Raw genomic sequence first — 26,969 nt, 5'->3', positions numbered from 1 at the left:
GTGGTACAGAGACTGTCCTTACGTCATTCTGCAGCTTGGTGATGAGACTATCGAGAACATCAGACGGGAGCACAGCAATACACTGGCAGACGTAATTTACCCTCCGCCCGCGATAAAGCTGCCCAACCTAGAGGAAGCTCGTGAATCAAGCGCTTGTACAATCGCAACGTGTACCGTGCTAATAGCATGAGGCACAAATTGTACGTACTAGCTGAATTGGGGCAGGTTGCTTTGGGGTGTTTGTTTACATCCTTCTGTTTCTGTATTTGGTAGACATTTCCCCCTGCAAGCGCTCCTCCTTCACTGTGCATACTGAACATTCTAAGTTATTTTCTCCTAAATTTGCTAAATATTTTTCGAATGCTGTACTTCGTTGTACACTGCACCTTCCCGTTGTTGTTTTGTCGTACGCATTTTCTGCATGCTTTTCTGCTGTGCATAGTGTCCGTTCCTGGTGGGTTTGTTATAAAGATCTCACTGAATGCTTTGCGGTTTGAACAACAACAACTTTATTTTTTCTTTGAAGAGTGGGGAGGTTCATCGCCAGAGGCGATACTCTACCCCATTGCTGGTGGGGATGCAGGGAATAAGATAACGAGCCCCTTCACAATAACGACCGAAGTCCGATGGTGTCCAGAAATGTCAAAAGAGCTTTGAGCGCAGATCGTTGCTGGGCTGGATTGGGCCAGGGACCAAGGAATTTCGATAGGGAGAAGGGGCGAGAGTCCAGCTGACGAACAGACTCGGAGAGTGCGGTTCGGGAAGGTTGGTAGCGGGGGCAATGAAGAAGAATATGCTCCACATCCTCAAGAGTGGCACCACAGTGGCAGCAGGAGGGAGAGTCAACTTGTTTCATGCGGTAACGCCACTGAGCTGTAAAGGCCACATCGAGGCGCGAGGGGTGTCACTAGGCGTCGCAGAATGGAACTGCGGTCTCCTGTCAGCAGAACAACAGTGGTTCGTTTCCGATACGAGAGTGCTGCTTCTGCGGCGCTGTCGGCCTGCTCGTTCCCCACGACACCACAGTGGGCTGGTACCCACTGGAGAACTAGCCTGTGCCCTGCTGCGCAGATAGTGTGGTAAGCCATTAACACGTCTGTGACTAGGGGTGCTGATGGCCCTCGTATGCCGGAATTTTCAATTGCTTGAAGTGCAGATTTCGAGTCCGTGAAGACTGCCCATTCCTGCTGTGTAAAATCAGTGATGTGTTGTAAAAAGAAAAGGATGGCATAGAGTTCCGCAGCTGTGGAGGAGGTTGGATGTGAATGGCGTCATCCGTGCACTACGCCTTCGGATGGTATGACGAATGCTGAGGCGGACTTGTTGTTTCGGGATGCGCCATTGGTATATGCTGTCGTAAACGTAGGACACTTCTCATCTACCAGAGCATGAAAATGGGCTCGGAGGACTTGAGGGGGGACCTGATATCTTCTCTCCAGAAGTTTTGGAAGGCGTACAAAAGTGGGCGGTACCGGCAGAGACCACGGGGCTTCCGGCGGTGTAATGTCCTTAGCTATGAAGCCAGTGAAGCCTCTGCGCTACTCGATAGAGGTCGCTTTCAGGGCGGCATCGAATTTTCCTGAGGAGCGGATGACGGGGAATCTGAGCACGCAAACAGAGGAAGTACCAAGCCGTTTCACGTTGACGTAGAACCTCAATCAGGAGTTCACCAGTTTCAGCCAGTACCTGCCGTGTTTCAGCCAATCTTGGAACTCCGAGGCAGCGACGAAGGCTTCGAGCAAACAGGGACCGAAGGGTATTTAATGATGTTGTTGATGTCCTGTGCAGTATAGGAAGGCTGTAAAGCACAGTCGCCCTCACCAACGCCGCGTGAACTGCGAGCAGGGAACGCTGATCACAGCCCCATCCTGCGCCAGAAACATGTTGAATTGCGGGGAGCCATCGCTGCACTTTAGTTTCAACGTGCTTAATGTGCCGAGCTCTGCGCAAGTCAGAGTCGATTACTACGCCAAGGAAGCGGTGGAAGCGTACCGGCTCAAGCTTCTTTGCACCAACCCAAAGAGGGAAATTGCGCGTTTATTTGCGCGGAAATTGAGCTTGCGCGTGAAAGGGAGCTCGACACACTTTTCGGGTGAAAGGTCCATCGCACGGTGCGCGAGGTACGTATGGATTTAAAGCGAGCTGCAGACGGCGCTGTATATGGCTGGGCGCGATTTTCCTACTGTCCAAAGGGCGACGTCATCAGCATACACGGAAAACGACACTTTGCGAGGAATTACTGATTTTAGGCCGGTCATCACCACGTTAAAAGAGTGTCGGGCTGAGAGTACTTCCTTGGGGGACTCCTTGAGGAACAGGATACTGATGGCCTTGGCCCTGGGACGTCGGAAAGCGACAGTTCGGTCCGTAAGGAAGTCTTGGAGCAAGATGAAGAGCCGACCGGATACCCCAAAGGAGCGCAACGCGTGCAGCACACAAATGTGCGATACGGTATCATATGCACGCTTGATGTCGAGGAAAACTGATACGACGATCCGTCGATGGGCACGAGCATGTTGGACTGTAGAGACTAGGTCGAGAACTGGATCCATGGAGCATCGGTGGCGACGAAATCCACCCATTTCATGAGGAAACCCACGTTGTTTTTCGAGCCACCAGTCGAGAGGATGCAAAACCATTCTCTCCATCAGTTTCCCCGTACAGCTTGTCAGGCTCACAGGGCGGAAGGAGGATAGGACAGTTGGGGGCTTGCCTGGTTTCAGGATGGGAACAACCAATGCCTCCTTCCATGTATATGGTAAAAATCCTTGTTGTCAAGACGTATTATACACATGAAGGAGAGCTCATTCGGTTTAAGTGGATATCTCATTCAGAATTCTCATTGAAAGTGACCAAAACTTCTCAATCCGAATCGACAATTTTGGACAAATACCATATTGAAAAGAACATCATCAAAGATGATGGCAAAACTTACGCCAACGCTTCCTGTCCTCTTTCTTGAGTTTTCGTGTTACTTTAGCTTTCATCCGGCGGCATTCCACAATGTCCGTAAGTTGCCCTGTCCGACGAGCCGTTCTTTCTGCTCGACGACGTAATGCTCTAAGGTGCTTAATTGCTGGGGAATGACCGACATGGCCTGTTACCCTTTTAGACATGACCACGGCGTCCTGAATACCGCGGGTAATTGCTTGCGAGAGAGCCTCTGGGGACATACCGGTGTGCACAGATGTTCGAGGCCCGCACGAAAAAGTCTCCAGTTTGTGAAAGAAATCAGTCCAGTAGTTGCTGAGAGGGGCAGTCTGTCGTGCGAAATATATAGAGGAAAATGATCGCTACCTCTAGTGTCGACGTCCGTAGAGCACGACAAGTGGCGAATTATGTCGGTTGGATTTCCTCAGCGAAGTGGTTACATGCCCAGAACTGCACATAGTCTGATTCGTACTGGATGTCTCTGTTGTCGCTGCCGTGTGTATGGTAAAAACACATCATGTTAAATTTGCCTCTAACAACAATAAACCCGGCTATCAGTGAATCACATCACAGAGAGGACAGTAATAACGAGTAAGACAAAGAGAAGTTAGTATAGAGAATTTAGGAGGAACCGTGTGGGGCATCGATCTGCGCAATCTGATCTCAGATTCTCAATTATCATGTGTCAATAGGCACAAACGCCGTTCTATTAGGCGTCCCCCTCTGGAAAAGCAGTAATGCTACCCGTGTATCATGCGTATCAAAGTGGTTCTAACCTTAGCAACATTTTGCCTTCCAGAGAAGCCTTGCAGAAAGGAGCAAGTCTGACAAAGCAACAGAGTTCTTGGTAGTGAACCTAAAATCATCATATCTTGTCCGCCGCCTGATTTTACAAGGCATCAACACGGACATCGTGGAGTTAGCGATACGCGCAAGACTTAACAGCACGGGGTTGGTAGACGTGCTGGACGAGCAAGACCTACGCAGGGCGCTAGGCGAAGTCGTGTCTTTACCACAAAACGTCAGAACAAGGGAAGTTCCAAGTGAGTACCGCGTCTATTTGCAATGCATATAAGACACCATGATAGCTTGCGGATGTGACTCTGCTGCACCAAACATGGAAATACATAGGAATAATGAAAGAAAGTTGTCACTGAAAAGGTTAGCCAGCTGTAGGACTGGAACCCACATGTTCTGGATTGGCGGTCCAAGGCTATACCAATTGTGCTAAGCCTACACACCTTCCCAAGGACTCCCAAGGGTGCGTCATTTGAAGGGACAATCACATACACTCACGCATTCATTTCACTTTCACTCTTACATGTTTTTCTCACCCGCACACACGTTCATACGACGGCGCTACGCAAGCGGTATCTGTTGGACACGATAGTAATTGATGTTCTGAGTGTTGTGTCGTCCTATATTCTGTGTTCCAGCCTCAGAATATCAATTTCCGTCGTGCACATGGGAGGAACATGACTGTCGATATCTTCAGCATATAAGTCCGTGAGGTGTTAAAATTTCGTGCTGGACACAATGAAGCATGGCAATGTTTTAGCAACCTTCTGCTCGGTCGTGCAGATTAGGTACCTGCTCGGTGGCTAGCATGGCGTCGACGGTACATAGGGGACCAAATTCAAGAACCGGTTGAAATTCCGTTATGTGGCACTAGTTTAAGTGTTGTAAAGTTGTCAAGACTGTGTCAGTTTACCTAATTATTCAATAACCCGTAACTGAAGAACTAGCACGTTAAACGGTGGTAGCGCTAAATATCACGAGCGACAAATTAGGAAAAACGATCAATATTATTTGTGGATTGCTTAAGTGTTTCATTTGTAGTGTTTTCAAGTGCTTCAAAGTATTTCAAGTGTTTCAGCGTATCCAATGAATTTAGTTCATTACTTGGTATGCTTGGCATCGTTCGTTTGCGCGCGTTTCGTCACGTCTCAGAAACGGTGTTTACTTACGATATAGGTCGTATTACAGCGCGGGTTTCTCGTGAAACACGAAAGGTTTTCCGGAAATATCGGTAAATTGTTCTTCCATATTCCTGAGTGCAGAAAAAATCTGCGAGTCTGAGAATTCAGTGTACAATATATAGAACTGTATACAATAAGATGATAAGTCGACTTATCCCTTTTGTGTATTTTTATTGCAATGGGTCCTACGTTAATACATATGGGCCGCGTATGAAGTCGTATGTACGCAACATGGCATTCTTATGGGTACCATACGGAGACATATGGAGTCAATGTGATATTTATGTGGGCCTTGTATGAAGTGATATAGGACCGTATACCACATATACAGGGTGTCCACGCTAACTGTGAACATATTTTTTAAAAATATGTATAACACTTTTTTCCAAGATGGAAATGATTGCAATATAGCATATGCTGAAGGGCACCCCCTAGCAGGGCATTAGCAAAGTCCAAAGGCAATGTCTTAATTAACTTTCATTAATTAAGTTTTTAATTATAAAAGCTACAAAGTTGTCCCAAGGAGAACATCTGTTCCTTTCGGTCACCTGATATCGTATCCGTTTTCAGAACAAAAATCCGTTCGATAGATCGCCCGCAAAAAAATCGTGAAGGAACGCCATTTTTTCTTTATTTTGTTCATTGCGCTTCTTGGAAGACGCGTCTTTCTTTCACCCCCAATGTGAGAGGGAGAAAGAGCACACTATCGCCTCTCGCGTCCTGGAAAAATATTAAAAGGAAACAGAAAATGCAACCCAAGATAAGGCCAGTTCCGATAGAGTCACCCGATACATTTGTTTTTGTTTTGTTTCCGCAAGTTAAAGCTCATCTTCGACACATGAGGCGGCACTGTGGTCCTTCCCACTCTTCCGTTGCCGATGAAGGAAATACGCGTCTCCGAAGATGCGCAATGAACAAAATAAAGAAAAAAATGGCGTTCCTTCACGATTTTTTGCGGGCGATCTATCGAACGGATTTTTGTTCTGAAAATGGCTACGATATCAGGTGACCGAAAGGAACTGATGTTCTCATTGGGACAACTTTGTAGCTTTTATAATTAAAAACTTAATTAATGAAAGTTATTTAAGACATTGCCTTTGGACTTTGCTAATGCCCTGCTAGGGAGTGCCCTTCAGCATATGCTATATTGCAATGATTTCATTTTGGAAAAAAGTGTTATACATATTTTTAAAAAAATATGTTCACAGTTAGCGTGGACACCCTGTATTTCCACCCGTATGAAGTGATACGGCAGTAATATGGGTTCCGCACGACTTCGTGTGTGACATTAATAGTACAGATAAGGGGCCGCATGATGCATATCAGGATAGTGAGGGGGACATAAGAATCACATATGATACATAATCCGAAACATTGATTCTGCCACATAGATATGATTACAATTACGCCAAACTCATTTCTGAAATGGGCCATTGCCAAGTTATCCGTTGAATTTTTTATCCAGCAGAGATTATCTTCGTCGAGACTACAAACTTCTGTAGTATATTTTGAACTTGTTCTCTTGGCATTATTCAACTATAAAGTTCGCATGTCGTCTTATTTTCTACTTCTAACGGAACAATAGCGTCACATTAGTATTGAGTGGCAGAAGGCACTGGTGGAGCGTCGGGTGACATTAGAAAGCAAGAACATAAAATTGAAATGTATCATTTACGTTAGAAGATTGTGGTAGGGTCGGTAGATATCGCATAGTCGAGACAAATCACTCTTTATTTTCCCATCGAGTCGCTGGTCGCGTGATCTATTGTTCTCTGTTCGACGTTCACTCCCTAAGCGGAGTGCAACGTTAGCACGTAGGGTGCATTTTCCGCCCCCTTATCGCCTGATTGGATGGACATGAATGGGAGAAGCATCCTGACTTTCTGTGCCATGAAACTTCCGGTATAGACCAAGGAGTACAGTCTCAAACGGTATCTCAGCGTTACTTGCGCTCGACTGGAAGGAACGTTTCATATTGCCGATGCTCGTGGCAGTTGCTTATTTTATTGCAAATAAATTATGTTGCCACAACTTGATGTCTGGGCTTGTACCGGTGCTCCGGGCACGAAGAAGTGCACCGTAGGTTCCAATTTGTAGTTGCCCCGTAACCGATATACACAGCGATTGTTGGACATTCGTCTCTAATGTCATTGCATTGATGAACCACACTTACAGACGCACTCAAGATGCGACGCTTTAAACAAAAATAATTATCTTCCCAAACAATCGTTGCATATCTGCTGTGAAGATATCATTTTCATTTAAATCAAAGACACACCGTGACAGTGCACCAAGCAACGTGTTCTTGAGCAATCGTCCCGTCTTCGTGACTTTGTAACGACGTCTTCGTGGTGTTGATGCTTTGCCGTTTGCAGAAAAGACTGTAAGGGAGGAGCCAACGCGGTATCCTGAGGACCCCAAAGTTTCAGAAAGTGCTCTCCTCTCTCTCTGAGTCACACTCCTTCTGAAATCACTCACAGTTTGAAAAATACCCTTTCATTTGAAATGTAGAAGAGTAGTATGTCCGGGCAATATTCAGCGGGCTGAATGAGGATTCTCAACCGCAGTTAGTAGGATCGTCGTAGACACAGAACCGTACAGTTTAACCTTTATTATTCGAACTTCTCTTACAGAAGCTGATACAGGTGACTTGAGCAAGTGCATCATCTGCAAGACGGGAGACAGACACATGATATTCCTTCCATGCAGTCATCTTGTCTCCTGCACTGGATGTGCCACATCCAGCACCGTCTGTCCCTCATGCGAGCGCAAGATCGCAACCACGAGGGAGGTTTTCTTGGCCTGAAAACATGGAAAAGTGATGGTACGTAACAGACCAGCACTGGCTATTACGTGGCATTGCACCTCTCAACAACCGACACACGCCGGCGATGACCCGACATCACAGGAACACATCGAGAAAACTGACAGAGCTATTAGACAGGTTTAAACTCCGACGTGCGACTTGCAACGCGAACGGTGGATGAAGAACGTTCTCCGTTGGACTGCCACTAAATACCAGAAAAAAAGGTTCGACGACGCCAGGGCACACCCGCGTGCACCTCTGATAGCTCTGATAGCTGACGATGTGCGAAGTGTGCGTAGCGAGAGGTGCTGAGCACGCGGTACCACCACTGGATGTCGACTGCCTCACGACGTAAAGCCACGAATCATTATACATATTTTTATTATTGCTATTATTATTAATTGGAGAGCACGACATTCCGGCGCAGGTAGGCTTTTATTGGGTAAGAACCTGTATACAGTGTGTCCCAGCTAAGTGCGAATATATTTATAAATACAAATTATATATTAGGGAATTGGGGATATTAGGGAATATTAGAGAATTATATATTAGGGTGCAGGGAAGTGACACGATCTTGGGTCGGCACCAACAGTGCGTCTCGGCGAGACGTACCCGTGGAACATTGACGTCTCGCCGAGACGCACTGTTAGTGCCGACCCAAGGTCACTTGCCTACGACGCGCTGACGGGTTCCAAGTAGGATGAAACAGCTGTACTCGGCTGGGAGTGCACGATCAAATTGTAAACATATGCTCAATGTGCAGCCATAGGGCAAGATCGTGTCACATGCCCCTACGCCGCGCTGACGAGTCCCAAGTAAGACGAAACAATTTCAAACACGTCTAGTGTCATTTACCCGTTTTTTAATGACTTTTATCCCCTCATTATAATTCACTGGCTTGCACTGTGGCATTGAGGAGTGCTCAGTCACGCTCTCCGGTGTATATCGCTCGCTGAATGACCCCTGGTTTGCCAATTCCGAACGATGCGCAGCTACCCAGAGCTGACGAGCCGCAAACACGGCGAAACACGTGTCCTCTGGTGCTGTCGGATCGTTCCATGACTATCTATATATATATAGATACTTATATACTACTTATACTATACTTATATATATATATAATATTTGTATATATATATATATAGAGAGAGAGAGAGGAAAAACCGAAGAAGGCGGAGCTTCCGCCGAAACGTAGACTTCCCCAGACCCTTAGTATAAATGCCAACTTAATAAATAACTTTCCCCCACTCCCTACTTCAGTCTTTGGTGTCTTTTTTCCTCTATCTATATACAACATCCTGGTCGTTCGAACCTCCATTTTTTAGCGTATATATATATATATATATATATATATATATAGAACAAATAGGTTAATGTATCAGACGGCTACGAAGTTGAATGAAAGTGAAATAATAAGACTTGAACTACAGATTACAGGAACGTTAACAAAAACTAATTTATTTAATGGGCAATTTAACACATAGATTAAAAAAAGAATGGTCGTCGACAGTGGCACTGTCTTCGTCAGGACAAAGATGATGATTTTTTAATCTATGTGTTGAATTGCCCATTAAATAAATTAGTTTTTGTTAATGTCCCTGTAATATGTAGTCCAAGTCTTATTATTTCACTTTTATATATATATATATATATACTCGTCTCAAATCTACGCCAAAGAAGCTGCTTGTCTCAGAAGATTCCTGAGCAGACTCTAGAGGTTGAGGAAACTGATATATCATTTGTTCTTATTTTCAATTCATTCTGGGTGTTGAGAACTATAGGTAGAAGTCATCTCGACGAGACAATCAGCCGGATCCCCGTGATACGTGACTGCTGGAAAACAAGAACCACACGACGTCGCCGATGGAAAGGAACGAGTTGTCTCCACGTAAGAAGACGTCCTCGCTAAAGTGCTGTCAATAAAGGACGCGGTGTTTTTATGTCACAAACATTTTTTCGTCGTCTTTATTGATTTTAGAAGCGAGATTATTGGTAGGAAGTGCACCCCTTCTTTATCTTTTTGTGATATAAAGTTCGCACGAAATAAATGCCTAGACGACACCATCTACGTCACTGGAAAGCGTATACACGAGGGGCGTCAAACCGGGACTTTCTGTCTCCTAAGTGTACAAATGGCTCCCGCTACTTCTTTTTCATCGCGACAGGCCTTTGTGTTCACCACGTAGTTCTCCAAAGTTTGTGCAAAACAGAAGACACTTGCTAGACAAGACGGCCGACGACAAGGTGAGCGCGCACATCGAACAGCGAATTGTCATGAAGTTTTTCGTGAATGAAGGCGTAAAGTCATCTGAAATTCACAGAAGACTTCAGGCTCAGTATGGCCACGATACACTTAGCCGCAGCAAAGCGTTTGAGTGGTGCAAACGGTTCCGAGACGGCTGTACATCAGTGCGGGACGATCCCGGCCGGGGCGGCTCGGAGCCCAGTGTCAGAGTTGCTGAGAATATCCAACTTGTGGAGCGCCTGATCCTCAAGGACCGACGGATAACATGTCTCGAACTGCTCTACTGGCTCGAAAGACTGACCTTTCTGTGGGAACGTTGAACACTATCATTCATGAACACATCCAGTTTCAGAAAGCCGTGCCCCATCACCAAAGGAGTCCTCCTCCTACAGGATAATGCACGCCCACATACCGCGCATCTCACAACACGCACCTTACAGGAACTTGGCTGGGAGTTGCTGCCACATCTCCCTTACAGTCCAGACCTCGCCCTTAGCGATTTCCATCTCTTCAGGCCATTGAAGGCGTTCCTTGGGGGCCGCCACTTCAGCTGCGACGACGAGGTCATGAATGCGGTCCGATCATGGCTGCTACGCATCGGTAAGGATTTCTACGCTGCTGGCATCCAAGCCCTTGTGAAACGCTGAGACAAGTGCAGTAGTGCAGCTGGAGATTACGTTGAAAAATAAAACTAATTTCTGGCCTGCAAGTCCATTTTACTTTAGCGAAAAATGAAAAGTCCCGGTTTGACTTGAACGCCCCTCGTACGTCGGGTACTTGATGGCGTTGGAGAAACTATACTGTAACCAGAATCGCCTACCGGAAACGGAAAGTAATTCCCGAAATTCAACAGGAAACGAAAATGGAAACAGAAACAACATTGTTTTAGTTTCCACTACCAGAAACCGAAACCAGGAAACGAAATTCGGAAGTGGTAACGTTAACGGAAACCAAATTCGCAGGAGTTTCCCTCAGAGTTTTCGCGTTAATATGAAAATTATATATATATATATATCCGCACTATTCTCCCAATCATCATTAGTTTATTCATTCGTTCGTTTATTTTCGGGACATCCTTTTCTTGTTGAGCCCGCTGCACAGTAAGATGGACGCGAAAGTTTTGGATGACGTAGTATTTTTGAGCACGAGCGGAGACTTTTGAAATTTAAAAGCACGTGTTTTCGCAACCTAGAGAGACATCTACTGGCGGTGTATAAGACTCGTGACGAACTTTGCACTAAAGTCTTTAGTGTTTGTGTTCGGTGTGGCTGTCGTTTTGCAACAACTATGTATAGCTAGAATATCTGACATGAAAAAGCCAAAACCAGACAGAATTCCGGATGAGTATCAGAAACCTGTACCCAACTTACCTCCGTACCGGAAACAGAAACCGCTACCGAAAATCGTCCAGAAACGGAAACGAAAAGAGGAGTTTTTCAGTTACTGGAAACGGAACCGTAAACAAATATACTTTTCGTAACCAACTCTGGCGGTAACTTTCGCGAGAAACTAATTTGCACGAAATTCGCGATGGCTCTTACCCTCACGAATGTAAAGTTCCGCGGAATATTCGCACTAATCACTGAGAAATGCGCGAACGAAGCATGGGAGAAATTTGATCAGGACGCTGGAGTAAGTTATGATCGCTTTTTTTTTCTTTTTTTATTACACGTGATTGCCTCCCAGTGTTCTGGTCTTATCCGTTCTAAGTGGAGACAGTAGTTCAGCCTTCATAAATTCCGCGTGGACGTACGCGTCCCGTGATTCCAGCTCCCTGTAAGCCTGGATCATCCAGTAAGGGTGTATGGGTGCAAGCACTTCGCCAGGCGGATGAGCCTTTGTAAAAGTTGCCGCATCGCTATATTGGGTCTCAGCCATACCTGCTCCATGCGTTGACAAGGATGACAGGAAACAGGACAATAGAACTCTCTCTCTCTCTCTCTCTCTCTGTTTGTAGACAAATGACGTCATAGTGTTCGGCAGCGCCACGAATTTCGTAGAGTTGAACTACGTTCAAAGGTAGTGGCGAACAAGGTCGCGCCCGAAAGCCACCGTTTTGCGGGGATTACGATGGTCTCTGAAAAGAACGCGGCCATCGGTCCTAGCTTTCCCTCAATAGGTGGCAACGAACAAATGCCTATTCCTGAAACCCGCTCTCCCCTACCGATCTGTTCCGGTTTCAGTCTGTCTACCAAACTAGAGTCACTAAATAGGGGTACAGAGTTTCGCATTTCTTTCCCGCGCTGGAGCCGCCGTTCGGCGTGCGTGATTGGGCCGATCGTGTCACGTGGCTTCTCCTTCCACGAATTCGCCGTCCATGTTGAGTCACCTCCATCCTAAACCGCTCCCCCTTGCGAGCTAGATCGGCTGCGCGTTCTTCTCCGGAGAAGGGGAGATTGGCGTCCCGTTGCTAGGCGACGCAGCCGCGCCTGACCCAAGATGGCGGGCTAGCTCGTCGGCGTGGCACAGTGTCGCTTACTCTGCTCCCTATTTAGTGACTCTATTCCAAACATCACGATGACGTGTCTCTGTAGAGGTTCATTATTGGGCCCGCGAATTTTACCGCACAAGCACGCTCCGATTGCGGGGATCGCATAGACCATTCACTGCGTACAAAACGACCTTGAGTAACAAGGAGCAGAATAACTATTATGTCGGAACACTTACAAGCGATGATGGTCGCTTCTATTTCTTTATGAATTCAACACGGAGACATCCGATAATTTCTAGGGCCTCGCGTTTCCTACGTGTTGCCGTCGCTCTTAACCTTATCTTTACAGGGTATTTCTCGAAAAACGAGCCAAAGTTTAATAAAAAATATTCGCGTGGATGTCCAGGTTGGCCTCTCGTCTGAACCCTTTTGAAGAAATCTTACGGTAGAAATCTTTGATGAAATCGAGTTAAGGTTCGCTCGCCAGAGCTGTATATTGATTTGTAACTTTTGTTAGCGGTATTGCCTTACTTTTGAAGCTTGTAGCGACGCCAGCATTGCGCTACTTTTTTTGTGGAGTAGCGTGTAGTGGTGTTCCGTTACTTCGTTTTGGCATGTTTGCAGGTTTCACCAATATGCCAAACAGGAAGAGAGAGAGAAAGAATAACCCGACCAACACCCGAATGTATTAGTTGCATTGGATTCCAAAAAAAAAGAAAAAAACTGCGAAGTAAACCGGAAACAAGGAGTACAGACAAATTCTAGTTGCACAGTAACAAGTTTAACCTTATTACTCAAAAACCTCCGGATACCTATATATGTATACTCAAAACCAAGGAAATAGATAAAATCAAATATATAAAACTACAAGAAAAACGCCATATTTTCCTCTCGGGGGTTCGGGAAAGACATCTGGCAATCGGCTTCGGCGGACCGTTCAAAATAAAACGTAGAACGCTTCACAATTTTGCGTCGTATCCTTGCACAGGGGCCATGCTACTCTTCTTTCTATCGTTCCAATTTTGGTATATGTACTTTGGAAGCAAAACTTTGGCCCCCCGATCCGTTATTTGTACTACGATGAGGGACGTGATTCCAACGTGACGGTGTCGTTAGATTAGATGGATCATTATCAGGACTTAACATCAAACAAGCTGTTCTGTGGTAAACACGTTAGATTTACTTAACGATAAACGATGCTTTATTGCAACTTCCACATAAAAAATACGATCAGGGGGAAGCCAAAAAAGCAGCACGAGGCTGCTTGATAAGGGCATTACGCCTTTAACATGATCGTCGCGACGGCATGCAGCAAATAAACAAAATCATCTATGTAGTACGACATATGGAACGCTACTTTAAAACTAACTTTTCAACTACCTAACCTTTAAACCTAACCTTTAAAACTAACACAACCATGACAAAATACTACAATGTGTGTAGTTCGGTATGTACAATACTGCACAATACTACACGATACTACATTGTGTATAAAAGAACAAGAAATTGAGCTGCTATCCCGAAATATCAAATTAAATAAAGAACGATCTTAAAGAAGAAAAAGAGAGGTCATCTTCTGGGTATGAAAACTGTTCAAGCCGTACGGAAGGGTATAAGACAGGGACTGATGGCCGTAGTTAGTCCTAAACCTGGGTATCATCCATTTGTCACAGTGACGAGTACGTTGTGACAAGTTTCGTAACGCAAACAAGGATAACATATGATTATTATTTTGTTGTGTGGCAACTAGAAAAGCCTTGGACACATGATAGTTGTACATACTGGTTATCTTCATTATCTTGAAAGTGGTAAACAAAGGCAGTACTTGTGTATCGTAAGGTACATAGCACTACCCGTTTCTGTAGGGTCAGTAAGCTAGCTATGTCTGTCAGCGTTCCTGTGCACCATACTAAAAGGCAACCGCCCAATACCGAAGAAATTAGTGACTTGTATACAAGTAATTTCATCCTCAAAGGCAAGACATGACGCGGTCGGGTCAAAAGTCCTATCGACCTTGATATTTTTACCTTTACATGGGATATGTGGCACTCACAGGATAGGTCTTCGGAAAAATATATACCAAGCGACGCTTGGCTCATCATGGCCCACATATACATCAACATAATCATATGCATCATCATGTCGTCAATCATATATACAGGGTGTCCACGCTAAGTGTGAACAGATTTTTTAAAAATATATATAACACTTTTTCCGAGATGAAATCAATTGCAATATAGCATATGCTGAAGGGCACTCCCTAGCAGGGCATTAGCAAAGTCCAAAGGCAGTGTCTTGATTAACTTTCATTAATTAACTTTTCAATTATAAAAGCTACAAAGTTGTCCCAATGAGAACACCTGTTCCTTTCGGTCACCTGATATCGTAGCCGTTTTAGAACAAAAATCCGTTCGATAGATCGCCCGCAAAAAATTCGTGAAGGAACGCCATTTTTCTCTTTATTTTGTTCATTGCGCATCTTCGGAGACGCGTATTTCATTCATCCCCAACGGGAGAGGGGGAAGGAGCACAGTGCCGCCTCATGCGTCGAAGATGAGCTTTAACTTGCGGAAACAAAACAAAAACAAATGTATCGGGTGACTCTATCGGAACTGGCCTTATCTTGAGTTGCATTTTCTGTTTTCTTTTAATCTTTTTCCAGGACCCGAGAGGCGATAGTGTGCTCTTTCTCCCTCGCACATTGGGGATGAAGGAAATACGCGTCTGCGAAGAAGCGCAATGAACAAAATAAAGAAAAAAATGGCGTTCCTTCACGAATTTTTTGCGGGCGATCTATCGAACGGATTTTTGTTCTGAAAACTGCTACAATATCAGGTGACCGGAAGGAGCAGATGTTCTCATTGGGACAACTTTGTAGCTTTTATAATTAAAAAGTTAATTAATGAAAGTTAATTAAGACACTGCCTTTGAACTTTGCTAATGCCCTGCTAGGGAGTGCCCTTCAGCATATGCTATATTGCAATTGATTTCATCTCGGAAAAAGTGTTATATATATTTTTAAAAAAGCTGTTCAAAATTAGCGTGGACACCCTGTATACATCAATATAATCATTTGAATGAAGTGAATAAAACAATAATAATAATAATAATAATAACAATAATAATAATAATAATAATATTATTATTATTATTATTATTATTATTATTATTATTATTATTATTATTATTATTATTATTATTTTCCCGATTGCTATAGTGTGTACCGTTCAGATCGCGTTGTTCCTGGGAAAGCTACTGCACGTGGCGGTGGGTGCCTAATTGCAGTGTCCAATGCCTTGAAAGTTATACGTCGCCGCGACTTGGAGCAATACCCTGAGTCGGTATGGATCGAAATTCATCGCCTCAATGACCCCAACTTACTTGTGGGTGTCCACTACTTCCCACCATTGTTTAATCCGTCAGAACTCTCCCAGTACCTTCTGTCCCTGGAGCCATTACTTGATAGACACAGTGACATCTTCATGTTAGGTGATTTCAATCTACCTCATTTCGAAGCTCAACAACTTTCCCCTGCCGTTCCTCAACCGTCTTACGGTTTAAACGGTGTAAACTGCCTTCGTGACTTTGCCGATTTCTTGTCACTCTCCCAAGTTAACACTGTCCCCAACCATAGGGGACAATTCCTTGATCTTTGTTTCGTCCGCTCGGCCAATTTTACGTCTGTTAGACCTGCTTCCCCGTTGATTCCGCCAGACAAATATCACCCCCCTTTTGCAGTGTCCGTGCCTACTTCTTTCCGTAATCATCATGTAGCATCCGATATTTTCGATCTTCGTCGAGGAGATTACGTTGGTCTATATCATCATCTCGCAGCAGCTAATTTTGAACCCGTATTCAGTGCCACTGATGCTAACAGTGCTGCTGTTTTATTTACAGATATTGTTCATTCAGGTATAAGTTCCTTTGTCCCCACTCGGACCATACATAATGTTCATAGATACCCTACTTGGTTCTCGAAGGAGACCAGATCTTACCTAAAGAAGAAAAAATTCCACCACCGGCAATTCAAAAAGCATAACTCCACAACACACTACATACTATTTTCTCACTACCGGACACTCTTTAAGCAGGCACAATCACCTGACTATGCCAATCGCATCAAATCCATTGAAATGGATCTCAAGAGTAATCCTAAACAATTTTGGAAACAAGTGCGTCTTTCTAAAAACGAAACCAGTCTATGCGCTTTGAACAGTAACGGTGGGGTATCTTCTAACCCAACCCTGATGTCTCAGCTCTTCGCTACACATTTTTCTTCAATATACAAACGCGGTAACGCACAGCCAATTGCGAATTCGAGCTCCGTGTCGAACGTATCTTATCACCTTCCTTGTATAGCAGTGTCCTACGAGGAGGTCATCGCAGCTATTCGGAAGCTAAAACCTACTTTGACCCCAGGGGCCGACAAAATTCCTGCAGTATTCGTTAAAGCCTACGGTGACCTCCTTGCACCCGTCCTCCTTCATGTATTCAACCTGTCTCTACGAGACTCTGTGTTCCCCACCTGCTGGAAAACTTCGGTTGTCGTACCAGTCCACAAGTCTGGCGATCCTTTAAATGTGTCAAACTATCGTCCTGTCAGTCTACTGTGCGCGTTTTCAAAGGTGTTTGAGCAGGTAATCTATGACCGCACGTTTTCTTTTCTCAAGTCGCAGATATGTGAACAACAACATGGTTTTATGCCAGGCAGATCCACTGTCACCAATCTTGTATCGTTTATGTCCGTCGTGGCTCCTTGTGTCTCAGAACGAGGACAAGTAGATTCAATTTATTTTGACATTTCAAAGGCATTTGACATGATGGACCATACTATTTTACTTCACAAACTTCATATGACTGGTCTCGGAAACGCCGTCATTGCTTTCTTCCTTTCGTTTCTGAGTAACAGATGCTGTGTCGTAAAGGTGCACGGTGCCTTTTCTTCTCCTTACTTTCCCCCTTCAGGTGTTCCTCAAGGCTCAATTCTGGGGCCGTTCCTTTTCAATGTATTTATTAAGGATTTAGCTGGGCATATTCGTCATTCTAATGTTCTTCAGTACGCTGATGACGTGAAGATATTCAAAGTTATCCACGACCCAAATGACGTTCACAAGCTACAAACTGACGTTTATTCTGTAATTGAATGGTGCTCTAAAAATGGGATGACTATTAATCCATTGAAGACGAAACATGTGACTTACTCCAGAAAAACTAACATAATATGCAATACATACATGTGTTCCGATGCCATCAAGCGTGTCGATGTACTGAAGGATTTGGGGGTCATTTTCGACTCCCAGCTGCGTTTTCATGATCATGTCTCTTACGTTCGGTCTTCAGCTCTCAAAATTCTTGGCTTGCTCACATACACATGCAAAATCTTTTCCACACACTCTGTATTTCTTCACCTGTATCGTTCCTTAATTTTACCGCGACTGGAATACGCGTCTCCAGTGTGGAACTCTCTTTCCTGCACTGACTCGTCACGGATTTAATCTGTCCAGAAGAAATTTCTACACATTGTACATAGCGTATTCTTAAGAAAAAGCCCTCACTTTAGAATGTATGTGTATACTGAGATAATGTCATTTCTTAACCTCCAACCACTCTCAACGCGACGCCGTTTTCATGATATTATGCTCTGTTATCAGATCTTACACAGTTTTCTCGATACACCACCTCTATTACATCAGCTTCATATCGCCGTACCTGTCAATGTAACCCGACACACGAATATACTGTACTTATCCCACCATATGCCTGCAAATCCGATCGTACGTATTCAACAAATGACAAACGTAATTCACCCCTCTGTTGATATCTTTACATCTCATTCAAACGTTTTTAAAACTCTCCTCTTGCGTTCACTCACTAACACATGAAGTTGTACAGTTTTTTCCCCTTTTAGTACTATGTACTGTATATCTCCACGTCTGTATTATATGTATCACTGTGAATGTCTTCCCGTTACGCTCCTCTTCCTGAATATGTTATGTTATGTTTCGCCTAATCTGTATATGTATGTATATATATATATATGTGTGTGTATATATTTGTAAATACTACATTGTCTGCGTGCGCCAACACCAAGGCTTCGGCTGTTCTTGGGCACATTAATAAAGTTATTATTATTATTATTATTATTATTATTATTCAATAACGCGTGTTCTGGCCAACCTGTACACGAGGTGCTCCTGTCAGGGTACATCACCTCTCGCAGTTCACTGGAAAAATCCTTCTAGAAAAAGAGCATATCGGTACTCGTATGATCTGTTTGTGCTACCGAGGGCTGATATCGACCATTTTCAAATGGCATCTTAAAATAATATTTAAAAAAGCTTACTCTCAGCACAATGCAGCGTCAGATTGACATCAGGTGCATCTTTCAAAAGTGATACTGCAGGTATATTTAAGAACCTTCATAACATCAAACTACATGACTAATATAACGATACACTTATGAAGTCCTGACTCCCTGCAATAAAACTAAATTGACCTATTATCCCTTTCACAGTATGGTTTTGTGTAAAATAACGGTACTATATCTTTATTGGAAGACTTTGCTGATTGTTTGTATTCTCCACTTGACATGAACCTTGTAGCTGCTGCGCTTTCTTTGGATTTATCAAAAGCTTTCGATTCTATAAATCATGAGCATCTTTTGCGAAAGTGATACTTGTTGGGGTTAACCAAAACGAGTATAATTTTCGTATACATAAGTGTTTGTAACCGTAGTTACCGGCTGACTTTCAGTGACCCAGACTTCGGAGACGCAGCTATATTCCAGGCTGTCAGAATAGGTCTTCGTAGTCAAATCGCCAGTGATAAAGCACTGTACGGCTTCCGGAGTGCTCTTGCCGTTGGCTGACGTCTACTCAACTTTTTCGTCATGTTTCTGTCTAACTTTGACAGAATGCGCGTTAGAAGGCCCGAATGGTCTTGAACTTCATACCTGATGAAGTGGAGCAACGACAGCACGCGTTTCTGAGAAGCTGAAAACACACACATACACAGTGTTACATGGACATGAGCGAAAACAGTGTTTTATATTGCTGTTTTACCTGTAGCATCAGCACTCCCTGGTAGCGTGTTTGTCTGGCCTTTATCTCGGTGGTGCGCCCCACTTCCTAATTAAAATTAAATTACAAACTTGATGTTACACAATGTTTACAATACAGAGTTGCATTTCAGCTGTATCAAACTCCCCAGAAACTGAACATCTGCTCTAAATCCATAACTTAAAAACCTGAGACTAGGGGACAAAAAAAACGACATCATAGACAATATCTCTAACACAGCTGAAAGTTTACTCAACAGCACAAACATTTTAAGTTATGGATCTATACCACCAGCTCGGTTGCTACCTCTCTATCCTCTCGTTATCTGCTCTAAGTTCTTGCTCCTGCGCAAGTGTTTTTGTTCTTGTGACTACAGCAGGCCTTGCAGGAGGAAAAAGAAAGAGACCAGTAGCACTATTCATGATATCCTTGTTTGTTTAACGATTCCACAAATTATTTTGCAGCTGTCCAAGCTGCATCTAAATTGTATCAGTGCAAGATGGATTTAATGCCTCAAACTAGAGCTGATAGAAATATGAACCTTAATTACCTACTTATCTGATCAACATACCTTATTCCTGGCATACGGTAAGATCAATAAAGTAATAATAAAATAACCAGTGCTTTAATGCAACTTCACACACAAAAAAGAAATCATCTATGGAAATATTACAATGTCATCAATTCACACTCACTTGAAACAAGCACAGGAGATGACCTCTGGTCACTTCTGCACTGCTCATTGGACAGCCCAACATTGCTCATTCCGACATCAGATGCCGTGCCAAACCGGTCTGAAATAAAGACACGTCTTACTTTCATACGGTACAACTGTTTCATGTTGCAAGCATAAGCGTGTCCACGGAAAATACCTTGTACAGTGGTTACTGAACACCGCTGACTGCTGGATGAAGAAGCAGTGGCCGCTGATCCACGAATTATTCTGCATGTCATTGTGTCGTCTTCCTCGTCTGACATCCATCGGAAATGGACACAATGAGACAAAACAGAAAAAGGCAGATAGCCATTTAGTTGACTATTCCCCAATGAATTATAATGAAACACTTCAAAAACCGTAATGACATGATATAACGATCCGACGTAAGCAGATGCTGTAATTAGTCATAATAAACGCAGCAGACTACAGCTTACCAGCACAGTCTGCATCACTGCCCAAGATGTAGCCCTTCAGAGGTGTTTGTGATACATCACTGCAGCTGGACTTTCTGCTGACTTTTTGTTTTGGCAGGGCTGCAATGACCATTGCTAATTAGAGTCTGTTCATTTCCCCATAGCAGACTTGCAGTATGTAAAAACACTTGTTGGTGACACACACTGTGCCTGATTCTATGGAAGACCTCCTGTAGCCATAATCTTTTCTTCGATTGTAGACAACTCAATTAATTCATGTACTGCAAGTCTCATCTGTTGAGCACATTATCAGATGCGACTTGGAGGCACCTCCCCCCCCCCCTCTAGTGTCACCCAGTGGAGATTTAATATCCGATTACTTCACAGTTACATAAGATGCACTAAGTACAGATTTTTGTATGTGCATATATTCCACAAGGTACGAAGGAAAAACAGGTCGCCCTACTTGTCATATACAGTGGTGGAGTAGGAGGATCGGGAAGAAGGCTAGAGTCTTCATCTTCAGAGCAGCTAATGGTTCTGGCGACACGCTTCCGCTTTCCGTGTCCGAGGTCTTGGTCTGTTGAAAGGTCAGAAGTGACTTCCGCAAGGGGAAGCCTCCGCTTTGCCTGTTCATAGGTGCCTGTAAAAATGGTAATGTAGAATACATGAGTGAAAGCATTAGACATGTACGTCAAGCTCAGTTCAGTGCTTACAGAAGAGTCCCAATGGTTTGCATTTCTGTCTCGTCCAATTCTCAGTTGGCATTCTCCCTTCTTCAATTAGAGCACGTAGCTTTGTTGCGTTTCTTTCCGGGGGCCACATGCATACGCCACCGCCACAAAGCCAGTTGACATGTATTATTCCAATGCAGTCATCTTCATCTGGGAATTTCACGATGGCAAAGGACTTTTCATCTACAAAATTCAAGTGAAGAGAAACTGACTTTGATATTGCACATACTGCAAGAAGTGACTATTCACCTAAAATGAGGAGAAATTGACCTTGATGCGGAACATCCTATGTAGTATGGTGCAAAGGAATAATGACATGCACAGTTTCGAAAGGTAGTCTCACGCATTTGAATTGAACACTTGACAGTGGCCACGACTGCAACACCGACATGCGTGACACTTTACAGATCCCAAGCATTGTTGACTTGCAAGGATAGGTGTAGAGGTCGTGCTTCTCGATGAATTTTCTGCCGAGTATGCACGCTTCTTGAGTATTGGCAGGACAGACAATGTTTAGAATTTCAACTATGGTGCCATCACTTAAAACACAAACAGAGTCTCTTCCATTCACTTGCAAGAAAAACTTTCCCTGAATTTGAACTTTCCTGTACTGAGAGCCTCGGCAGGTATCGAGCAGTGGCCCATCGTGGTGTTTTTGCGAAAACATTGTTTCGTCATCTTTTTTTCTTTTGTCAAATTCTGCTACACTTCTTTGTTCAGTGATCCTATTTACCAGTTGCTCTAATGCTTTTTCAGGTTTCTTTTTCATGCTTTTTAATGTCTTCATGAAGTTCTCGAAAGGGAACGCAGACCAGCGGTCTAAAGGTCCATGCATTCGAGCATCCCCAGCAAGGTGTAGGAGTCCGTGAATGTTATAAGATGCAAGGTGGGAGCCGTATGTTGAGATGAACACCTGAACGAAGTGCTGGAGTAGACGTTCCGCATATTCCAAATAGACTTCACAAAGTGTTGGGCTTATAAGAATTGTTATAGCAACATGTAAAACCAAGTAGTTGGCATACATATCCTTTGGAAGAACCTGATGGAGTACAACAGGTCCCGTGTAGACGAGCATGGTTCTAAGCTCAGTGGCCTTCCATCTGTCGAGGTCATCCACGCTTCGTGGTCTCCTGTTGAAATCTAATGGCATGTGTGGACCCATGGCAATGTTTTTTTGTGACAGCTCTTCACGCTTTGCACTGCTGATCCTGGATGCAGATGTAGCTTTACACCACAGAAGCAGCAGCTTCCGCATGACGCCCAAACACACAAGATGCATGTACTCGAGCGGCACTTGGTGCACAAGATCAATGGCAATTTCCCTCAAAATCGTAGAACCAGTATGATGCTGTTCCTGTGCTGCAGCTCTAAATCCTGTATCATCCCTTAAGGGAGCATTCATTTCGGGAAAGCATACATGCCCATTCCTGTAAGAACCCTTAGTTGTGCATCTTGTGCAGCTAAAATAACCGGAATGAGATTTCACTGACAAGATGAAAGCCCTTGCTGGTGCGTCGCACACGAATGCCTCTATTTTGATAGGAACATGTGAGCCTCCTATTTCAACTCCATTAAGAAGCAACTCCTTTACTTCAGAAACAAAAAGCTTCAGGTAGTCGTTAGCATTGGATGGCTTCGTATGCCCAAAGTAAATACCGACAGGAAATGGCTCACTTTTCTCGCAGTTTACAACGTCACATAAGATTGGCCAAAACTGCTGTGTTGTGCTCTTTGTCAGGGGCAAGCCGTCGATGTTTACATTCAGTAGGAGGATATCTGGCAGGCTTAGTGCATTCTTCAACACATACCTCAGTCCTGATGCAAGTCCAAAATGGTGATACTTCCCAGGATGAATATCTTGAAAATCCGGTGAAGCACGAGGAGTTTTTAGCAGTGTTCTCGCTGATCTTGGGAGGTTGGAGAAACATGGATGTGTGTGCAAAATATTCAACAAGCCAGTTAGCTGGCTGTGTGTTACACCTGTCTCTACACTCCAAATTCTAAGTCTGGTGCAAAAGTCATTCGTGTTACCGGCGTCAGGACCTGCACAAACGGATGCCGAACTTTCAGTTTCATCAATTGGACGGGAACAAAGTTCCCTATCGTCGTGGGCATACACGAAGTCGCAACTCCTGTCATCTGCGTCACATCCTTCTCCTGAATCAATCACAGATAAACTTTCAGCACCGCTCTCTAACCAAGGTGAACCGTCGAACTGCGTGGAACTTTCCCCTGAGAGATTTCGGTGATCTTCTGTGTTATTGGCTATTTCAACGTGCTGCGGATGAAAAACTACGTTTTCGGCGCCTCCAGGAATACTTTGTGGCAGTAGACTTGAAACACTTGAACCGGGGTTGGTTTCGGTAAGCGCGTCCACCAGCGCTGTTTTTACCTCGCGCTTGACGCGCCTGTAAACAGAACTCTTTGCCCACTTCGGCATTCTATCCGTCTCTCTCACTGTTCTATTGTATCTTAAAAGGAAAACTTGCCTGGGTTGTCCATCTTCGAGACTAGATTTATTTTGCTTGCGTTGTTCACACGTTTTTCCTGTTCCCGCGCCCAACGGCACAACAAACAAAGCCTATCCAGCCGCATCCACAGTCTCGTAATTTTCATTCCGAAAAAGGTCGAAAAGTTGAAGTGTTTGAATATCACACCAGGAATACGAGATATAAAATTATAATTGCATCTGCAAAATAAAAATTCCGCGCAGCGAATGCAACGGCTGGTGAAAAATTTGTTACATTGCAACGGCTGAGACCGTTCCTCATGGCCGCTATGCACCGCCCTCCGCTCACGCGATCGCCGTTATCCCGGCGATATCTCCAGGATATTGGCCGTAGCACATCGCATGACGGACGACTTCGGGAACCCCGAACTAGTCCTGCACGGGACGTGGACATTGGGATCAAAATGGGACATCCCTGGGATTATATGTGTTGTCTGGGTGACTGAGTGGCGAAGTCGAATGTGCTGTCGCGCGCCTCACCACAGTTGGACGTTTATTCGTCATTTTTTCCCAATAACCAAACAAACAAAAGTTATCACGAAAATACCCAGTGTTGTAAACAATGCGGTCTCAGCTGGGATGAGCATTTGTCAACAACTTTCGCACACATTGCAATGTAACACACAATAGAAAAACCCACAGCAGAACAGGTCTCGGGTCAGCAGCAGCAGAGTTCATGCAAGCGATAAAAGAAATATAATTCTGCTCACCTGTCAAGACAGCCCTTATGGAAATGGACTTTGCCTGTCAATTGACTTTGTTTGGACATCCTTTGGGTTGTTTGGTATTTCTTTTGACTTTGACTTTCTTTGGACCAAGGCCCAAACAAAATCTATAGACCACCTTTTGCTTTTCTTTTGTTTGACTTTCTTTGGCCGGTTGCCCAAACAAAATCTATAGACTACCTTTGGCTGTTTTTTGGTTTGACTTCCTTTGGCCGGCTGCCCAAACAAAATCTATAGACCACCTTTGGCTGTTTTTTGGTTTGACTTTCTTTGGCCGGTTGCCCAAATAAAATCTATAGACCACCTTTGGCTGTTTTTTGGTTTGACTTCCTTTGGCCGGCTGCCCAAACAAAATCTATAGACCACCTTTGGCTGTTTTTTGGTTTGACTTCCTTTGGCCGGCTGCCCAAACAAAATCTATAGACCACCTTTGGCTGTTTTTTTGGTTTGACTTTCTTTGGCCGGTTGCCCAAATAAAATCTGCAGACCATCTTTGGCGTTTTTTGTTTTGTTTGTTTGACTTTCTTTGGCCTGCTGCCCAAAGAAAAGTTGTTGGCTACCTTTGGCTTACTTTGGTGTAATTTTGCCTGTGCCTTTGGATTTGTTCTAAGATAATTTAGTGATACGTTTTAGATTTCCTTTAGTTTAAGTTTGTTCAGCCACTTTGGAAACCCCCAATAATGTCATTGGCTTAACTTCCCTTGAACAGCCAAAATGTTTCCTGTAACAATCTTCTACCTTGAAGTAGACCGTACAAATAAAAGGCAGGAGCTGTACACAAAAACTTGACTGAATGTGAGATAGCCGTCACTACACAAGCTTTTCCAACATGAGAACACAATACGGCATGAACGTCACCACGTAAACTATTCCAACATAAGACACCTTTCGGCATGGATTATACAGAAAAAATCCAACTGAAGAGAAGTTGACCCTCATTACGCAAGCCATTCCAAGCTAACGGTGCCATTTGACACGATTTATGCACAGAAACCTGAACAAATAGAAGCTACAGGTCTGGATAAGAGCCGTTCCAACCTGAAGATACCCCAGCATGAATTGTGCACCGAAACCTGACCGAACATAAGCTATGTCTCACTACTGATGCCGTTCCAACATGAAGATACCCCGGCATGAATTGTGCACCAAAACCTGACCGAACATAAGCTATGCCTCACTACTGATGCCGTTCCAACATGAAGATACCCCGGCATGAATTGTGCACCGAAAGCTGACCGAACATAAGCTAGGTATCACTACTGATGCCGTTCCAACATGAAGATACCCCGGCATGAATTGTGCACCAAAACCTGACCGAACATAAGTTGGTATCACTACTGATGCTGTTCCAACATGAAGATACCCCGGCATGAATTGTGCACCGAAAGCTGACCGAACATAAGCTAGGTATCACTACTGATGCCGTTCCAACATGAAGATACCCCGGCATGAATTGTGCACCGAAACCTGACCGAACATAAGCTAGGTATCACTACTGATGCCGTTCCAACATGAAGATACCCCGGCATGAATTGTGCATCGAAAGCTGACCGAACATAAGCTAGGTATCACTACTGATGCCGTTCCAACATGAAGATACCCCGGCATGAATTGTGCACCGAAAGCTGACCGAACATAAGCTAGGTATCACTACTGATGCCGTTCCAACATGAAGATACCCCGGCATGAATTGTGCACCGAAAGCTGACCGAACATAAGCTAGGTATCACTACTGATGCCATTCCAACATGAAGATACCCCGGCATGAATTGTGCACCGAAAGCTGACCGAACATAAGCTAGGTATCACTACTGATGCCGTTCCAACATGAAGATACCCCGGCATGAATTGTGCACCGAAAGCTGACCGAACATAAGCTAGGTATCACTACTGATGCCGTTCCAACATGAAGATACCCCGGCATGAATTGTGCACCGAAAGCTGACCGAACATAAGCTAGGTATCACTACTGATGCCGTTCCAACATGAAGATACCCCGGCATGAATTGTGCACCGAAAGCTGACCGAACATAAGCTAGGTATCACTACTGATGCCGTTCCAACATGAAGATACCCCGGCATGAATTGTGCACCGAAAGCTGACCGAACATAAGCTAGGTATCACTACTGATGCCGTTCCAACATGAAGATACCCCGGTATGAATTGTGCACCGAAAGCTGACCGAACATAAGCTAGGTATCACTACTGATGCCGTTCCAACATGAAGATACCCCGGCATGAATTGTGCACCGAAACCTGACCGAACATAAGCTAGGTATCACTACTGATGCCGTTCCAACATGAAGATACCCCGGTATGAATTGTGCACCGAAAGCTGACCGAACATAAGCTAGGTATCACTACTGATGCTGTTCCAACATGAAGATACCCCGGCATGAATTGTGCACCGAAAGCTGAC

The 26,969-nt window shown here is 44.2% G+C and overlaps 2 protein-coding genes, 1 long non-coding RNA gene and 1 other non-coding gene across 6 annotated transcripts; 1 reads left to right on the top strand and 3 right to left on the bottom strand.

Moving 5' to 3' along the window:
* Positions 1 to 18: 18 nt before the first annotated feature.
* On the top strand, positions 19 to 9,661 carry LOC135376809 (uncharacterized). 3 transcript variants are annotated; one of them, XR_010417865.1, is made up of 3 exons: positions 19 to 91; positions 3,731 to 3,974; positions 7,544 to 9,132. It is a non-coding gene; the product is annotated as an uncharacterized LOC135376809 (long non-coding RNA). The 3 variants fall into 3 exon arrangements; XR_010417867.1 differs by lacking the exon at positions 19 to 91 and adding an exon at positions 9,490 to 9,661 and having other exon boundaries at positions 3,498 to 3,974; positions 7,544 to 7,734; XR_010417866.1 differs by lacking the exon at positions 19 to 91 and adding an exon at positions 9,498 to 9,661 and having other exon boundaries at positions 3,501 to 3,974; positions 7,544 to 7,734.
* Positions 9,662 to 13,335: 3,674 nt separating this feature from the next.
* Positions 13,336 to 13,441, bottom strand: LOC135376813 (U6 spliceosomal RNA). The gene has a single exon (XR_010417869.1). It is a non-coding gene; the product is annotated as a U6 spliceosomal RNA (small nuclear RNA).
* Positions 13,442 to 18,969: 5,528 nt separating this feature from the next.
* LOC135376807 (uncharacterized) lies at positions 18,970 to 20,407 on the bottom strand. The gene is made up of 4 exons (XM_064609272.1): positions 20,323 to 20,407; positions 20,146 to 20,244; positions 19,454 to 19,519; positions 18,970 to 19,384 (listed from the first exon to the last, which is right to left on the bottom strand). Exons 1-4 carry the CDS (start codon positions 20,402 to 20,404, stop codon positions 19,203 to 19,205), a joined length of 429 nt encoding a protein of 142 aa, XP_064465342.1. The 5' UTR covers positions 20,405 to 20,407; the 3' UTR covers positions 18,970 to 19,202.
* Positions 20,408 to 21,147: 740 nt separating this feature from the next.
* LOC135376812 (uncharacterized) lies at positions 21,148 to 23,867 on the bottom strand. Its single transcript, XM_064609275.1, has 3 exons — positions 21,565 to 23,867; positions 21,298 to 21,498; positions 21,148 to 21,224 (listed from the first exon to the last, which is right to left on the bottom strand). The coding sequence occupies exon 1, from the start codon at positions 23,753 to 23,755 to the stop codon at positions 21,602 to 21,604; it is 2,154 nt and encodes a 717-aa protein (XP_064465345.1). The 5' UTR covers positions 23,756 to 23,867; the 3' UTR covers positions 21,148 to 21,224; positions 21,298 to 21,498; positions 21,565 to 21,601.
* Positions 23,868 to 26,969: the final 3,102 nt, after the last annotated feature.

This window comes from Ornithodoros turicata, unplaced genomic scaffold (genome assembly GCF_037126465.1).
Source record: "Ornithodoros turicata isolate Travis unplaced genomic scaffold, ASM3712646v1 ctg00001308.1, whole genome shotgun sequence".
Lineage (NCBI taxonomy): Eukaryota > Metazoa > Arthropoda > Arachnida > Ixodida > Argasidae > Ornithodoros > Ornithodoros turicata.
This window is presented reverse-complemented; position numbering and strand designations above follow the sequence as displayed.